The 5,797-nt window shown below is 38.0% G+C and overlaps 1 protein-coding gene across 1 annotated transcript; it reads left to right on the top strand.

Annotated features, from left to right (window-relative positions):
• Positions 1-958: 958 nt before the first annotated feature.
• On the top strand, positions 959-3,900 carry LOC137984853 (class A basic helix-loop-helix protein 15-like). Its single transcript, XM_068832167.1, has 2 exons — positions 959-2,245; positions 3,440-3,900. Exons 1-2 carry the CDS (start codon positions 1,598-1,600, stop codon positions 3,461-3,463), a joined length of 672 nt encoding a protein of 223 aa, XP_068688268.1. The 5' UTR covers positions 959-1,597; the 3' UTR covers positions 3,464-3,900.
• Positions 3,901-5,797: the final 1,897 nt, after the last annotated feature.

The following is a 5,797-nucleotide window of genomic DNA, read 5'->3' as shown; positions in this document are numbered from 1 at the left end:
CCCTTACTTCCAAGAAAAATCAACAAACATCGCGTAGTGCCTTGCATAAAGGTTGCTATTTTAGCGCATTGTGTTTTCCATTGTATTCCGCAATCACCCAAGCAGAAACTCCTTTTTTCTCCCACTGTGTCATGACCAAAAACTTAAGTTGTCGATAATTTAAATTAAAGCTTCCGGGCAGAGCGTTTACTTTTGTCTTATTTTGCTATTTTTTAACACGTTTGTCTATTAGAATTCAGGGAGTTTTTCATAAATTAATAGAATATACTCTTCGTTCAATCCACCACTTCTTTTAACTTTCCTTCCAAAGTTTGTCAATAGATCAGAGTGTTAACCATGTTAAGTCAAGGTCGGTTGTATTCAAAGAAAGGTTTTGTCAGCCGAAATTTTCACTATCTTTTTTAAGGAACTAAAAGTCTAAATTTATTCTTGCACACAAACGAGTTCATAATCAGCTTACACAGCTTCAACGCAATTACATTTTCTCCTCTTTCTTTGTGTGCATTCCTTTGAATAAGACATTTAGAGGAAGAGTCCGTGTTTATCCGGCTTTTTCTTTGACTTTTGCACTTAAGAGATTTGAGTGTTTTTCAGTCAGAGAGACCTACCTTAAATACAACGCCTTCAAGCAAGATCGATCTCTCACCAAATGAATATTCGATTTGGCATATTTCATTTAAATCAACAAAAATAAAGTATAGCCTCCTAGAAGCCCAGGTGTAATTCTCGGATGTCAAAATAAAAGACCACTTAGGGAAGGAGACTCGAACCTTGTGAATACACTATAGGTTTGTGTCCTTGCAAAAAATGACGTATCGCCCCACATCCCTTGAAACAAGTACTTTGCAAAAGTCGATTCTAGCTGTGATAACACCGTTTCTGATTGCATTGAAATCGAAAACAGGTTCATTAACTTTTAATGATATTTCAGGAATTAAACGAGTAATGAAAAAACTAGCTGGCAAGGTGGTTACAGCTGGTGGATTGCTTCGCATAATTTGCACCATTCGGCCACTTTATCCATAGAGCTCCCCAAAAATTGACAATACTGTCACCATTTTAGCATTTTCCGTATAATAACTTTGCAAAGCAAAGTTTCTCTACTGGTTCATCAAGATTCGAAAGATTTGATTTCTTACCCAGAAAAGAGGATTTCAACTATAATCGTTAATCGATTAGTGATTGTGTGTGAGATATCCTTATAGTTTAGCGTCAAAGCTTAAGCCACAAACTCCATTGTTTACTTTAAAATGATCATCCTTTGCTTAAAATCTTTCTCATTTGAAATCAGCCACCATGCAGAGTGGTGCCCGCAGTTTTATACGGCGTTAAAAAAATCCGTTTCATAGATAATTCCTTTCAAAAGAGAATGCCTCCTTCTCGGGGGCGTCATCCATTTGTTAATAGATGGCGCCTGTCTTTTTTGAAAGCTCTGAATAAATTACAATACTTATTAGCCAGCACGCTTTTGATGAAATTTCCTGAAATGAAACGGGAGAGTATTTAAAACCTCGCACACGAGAGTAAATCGATCGAGTCAACTCAGGTGTTCGTTTTGGTGAGATTCAGGTGTCGCTGGCCTATAAAGCGCTCCGCTATGTTCAATCCAGAAGTGCAGAAGTTGAACTTCGCCCCACGAGTAGATAGTAACATGTCTCACAGCTTGCAAGTCAACGAGCCTCATTCGTTTTTTAGCGATAACATCATGATGACTTCAGCGAATGGTTTGAGCTGTTTCAAAGCTGGTCCTGACACATTCCCTGGTCACCCGACCTGCGATTCTGATTTCGCCAAAGGGATCTACAATCTGCGTCCTAGAGGATCCACCACTGCTGCTCTCCCTGTAGTACCTGCAAAATTCGAACCTGCGGCAATCGCGCCGCAACCAGCCAAGCCAAAACGCCAGCGCAATTCCTTGAAGAAACGTCTGCTCGTCAACGCCCGTGAACGCGACCGTATGCGTGTTTTAAACAACGGTTTCCAAGCGCTACGCGATGCTCTACCGTGCTATATCGCAGATGGCCATATGGCTAAGATAACTACTTTGCGACTGGCTATAAACTACATCAAAGCCCTGAATGAGGTTCTCAATGAAGACACCGAGCCTTTAATTCCTCCAAAGCCGCAGCGCACCCCAGCGCCTTTACAACATCCAGCAACTTCCACCTTACCCTGTACCCACTCGAGGATGCAGCCGATTCCAAACCAGTCGAGTCACTTCAAACAGACACTTCCGCCGATCAATGTAAGTCCCACGTTACTTCTTCACAAAGCTCCACATCTAAACGACGGCGTAATTGCCACAATCTTTGTCCTCATAAATATTTTTGAAGTCATAGCTCTTTGTGAAAAACACCTTATCGAGGAAACAGCGTTTAAAATAACTCGACCGGAGCATCTCAATTCTGAGAAAAACTTTGCAAAACTTCCTTATAGCCTCGCAAATAAGGGGAACCTTAATCTTCTTAACACACTATATATTATTCAGCGTAAAGCAGACACTGAAATTTTCTTGCTTCCATCTTCAAATCATCTTTAAGACTACGAAACCAGTTTTTAAAATTATTGTCTAACATAATTGTCATCAACTAATCAATGCAAGAAAGGAGGATTCGCTAAATTTTGTCTGTCGAAGCAAAGGGTACATGATGTACTTTGGCAAATCTCTTTGATAGAGTTTTTAAGTCAGAATTAAGTTTGGCAATCTTAAACCGCTTCCTTTAATTTAATGTTTCGAAAATAAGCCCCATTATTTCCTGCTTTTAAGTTTCACTGTTTTTTAAACGGCCACTATATATTATAAAACTGCTCATATTCCTTCGTTTTGATAGCATTTTCACAAATGTACAAAACCCTTCCTTAGATTCTTTACCACTAAAATAAAATATAATTATTTAAGCCTTTTCACCGTTTCTTTTCTGCCAGAACAATGAAAGTTTGCAGACACTGTTTGTGTGATAGCGGATTCTTTATCTTTCTTGCCTTATATTCAATCCCAAAGGTTAAGGCAGGCTACGGTCGATGCAAGCCCAAGTTCCCCCTGTATTTATTGTAAACGAGTTTAGGAAGTACTTATTCCCGGCAAGCTCTAAGTTCATTTTATTACTTTAATTACACTTTTCAAAGCTTGATATAATGACACGAATTTATTCAACTGCGGGTAAAAATGGTTGGCAATTTTTGTGAATCAGCTTTTGCATGAAAGAGCTTAATATAATATAAGCGCTTTTTTGTATTGAGGAAAGTATGAACGACAAAGACCACCTGTTCGTAAAAAGACCGTGAAAGCACTCATTATCACTTTTGAAATTTATACCACAGTACTATTTTCAAACCATATTTTTTACGTGATAGTTAACGGAGAAACAGGTTAAAAGATTAGTGAAATAAGAGGTAACGAAGCGAAATTTAAACATCTATTTCTTCATTTTTTTCTTAGGTCATAACCACTGCAAGGATGTGAAAATTCACGAAGCGTTCACCTAACAACGATTGATCTCAGACGACTCTGATAAACCGCATGTATCATGTATCACACCAACAGTTGTCGTCGCGAAATTGGCCTTCAACTTTGTTAGCTTTGAAACTAGACAAGAGGTGTATGACCCAAAATGAAGCGTTTTACATGTATATCTTTTAGATACATACAGGTGCATTGTAGATAAAAAAAAATCAAATCTGTTTTCCGATAAAACCCATACAACCGCATCGTCGTTCAGATATTGCCCATCGACAAAAGGCTGACCTCACATTAATGCATAATTTAAAATTTACGTAATTCCCTCGCTGTAATTAACTGAAAAGGAAGTATATTTTTCTTTAATCATATCTGTTTGCGACGTACTTTTCATCTTGTGGAAGAATAAAAAGATGATTTGAATAAATCGAATCTGAAAACCACCTATGTTGATGACATACTTTTTTTAGCTGTAAACTGACAATTTTCATCTCTAACATTCACTGATTTCAGTAAGGAGAGTGCACCGTCTCGACAATCTCTTTACAGTAGAGCGGAACAATTGTCACCTGTTTAATTGCCTAGCGACGAGTCTCCTATAGCTCAATTGGAGCATCGGAACTAGTAATCGCAAGGGCTTAGGTTCTACCCCTGCAAAGGAACACTCTGATTTTTTTCCCAATATCCCCGAGCCGCTGCCGAAAAAATATCATCTCTTCATAACTTTATTTTGGTTATAAACATTTGTCTTTTTTTCTGAATATCCCCGAGTTGATAAAATTCATCTCTCCTTTGTTTACGGGGTTCAATGATATTCGCCACCTCCTTAGGATACATTTGCAAGTATGACACCTTTCGACAATTTTAATTTATTCCAAGAAGAATGACAAGACAGTTGTCAACTGAATCCATTCAACTTAAAGGGGCTAGGTCACGCTATGTTAGGTAATTTTGTTTAATTTTGTTAATTATAAGCATTAAACGTCAAATTGGCAGAGCAAGAGTCTTTCATTTGCAAAATCATGGCCACATAACAACTGAGAATGATTTTCCAGCTTTGTAAATTACATTTTGATATGGACTGATATAAATTTGAAAAAAGGTGGGCCAACGTTTTTCAAATTTACCCAAATTAAATCCATTTCAATCCTCTCCAGTTTTGTCCATGCATGTCCCTTCCTGGATTCCCTGTGTTTTGTTAAAGTTGTTCTCTAGCTTTGAACAGTTATTTTGATATTTTAGTTAATTCTATGACCATTCGATCAGTGCTGAAATTGCCTAATTGCGTGACCCAGCCCCTTTAATCTTCGCGGAATTGGTAGTAGACTTAATGAACGGGCCCTTAATGCTGCCTTCAAGGACAAATCCTTTTGTTATATTGCCTGTATACTCTGGAACCATCTGCCTTCTTATGTTAGGGAGGCCTCTGATCTAAAAAATTCTTTAGCAAGCTCAAAAGGACTTACATTGGGCCTGGAAGTGTGTCTCTGCAATGTGTGTGCCGCTAGCTAGATTGTTTAAGTTGTGAATATAATAGGTAGTTAATTCTGGTGTATAATTTACTAACTTAGCTTCTATATAATTTTTATTACACATTTTTGTAACGAGCCTTTTTCAGGCTCACCGATGTTAGGAGTTGAAATGAAGATTGATTGAACTATCAGAAAAAATCCGAATCATCCTTGATAACATTCATCTTCGAATATTTGCTAACATTTTTAAACCAGCGCTAAACATCGTTAGCCCTACGTCGTCCAAGAGGATATTCTCAACGTTGAATACCACCGTGCTAAAGATTAAAAGAGCAGGCATTTTAGTGTCTCCCTGAGTTGAAAAACCTTTAGAAACAAACGAAACCATGCGAAAAGAAAAGGGGGCAAAAATAAATAAATAAGTACCTAAATTAACTTCCCAAACTAAAAGCTCTTGCTGAATTCCTAAACCAACCAAAAAAAGGATGAATTTTTACATTGCAATTGGAGTGCTCTATCAGCTTGCAGCGTTCTCAAAGGAATACAAGGACTGAGGAGAAGAAAACCACGAATATATCGCTGTCTTCTCGGATAACAGACATGTGGTATGTTTTTCCCCGTGAAAATCTCTGAATTTATTCAACTCCATATCTTGCCCGATTTTAGCTCGTTTCTTGCGTGATATAGCTGCAGCTATGACGAACAGATGCCATTCACCGTTTCACGGGAACATGATGTTACATGATCTCTCCAATAAAAAGTACCTCAGGCCAAGAAACCGTAAACGGTGTTTATGTGTGAACACAAGTAAAAGTGCAAGCGTTTTTGCCGTGTGACAAGAAAAAAGAAGTGTCTTCGAACAAACGAA

This window comes from Montipora foliosa, chromosome 14, assembly GCF_036669935.1.
Source record: "Montipora foliosa isolate CH-2021 chromosome 14, ASM3666993v2, whole genome shotgun sequence".
Lineage (NCBI taxonomy): Eukaryota > Metazoa > Cnidaria > Anthozoa > Scleractinia > Acroporidae > Montipora > Montipora foliosa.
This window is presented reverse-complemented; position numbering and strand designations above follow the sequence as displayed.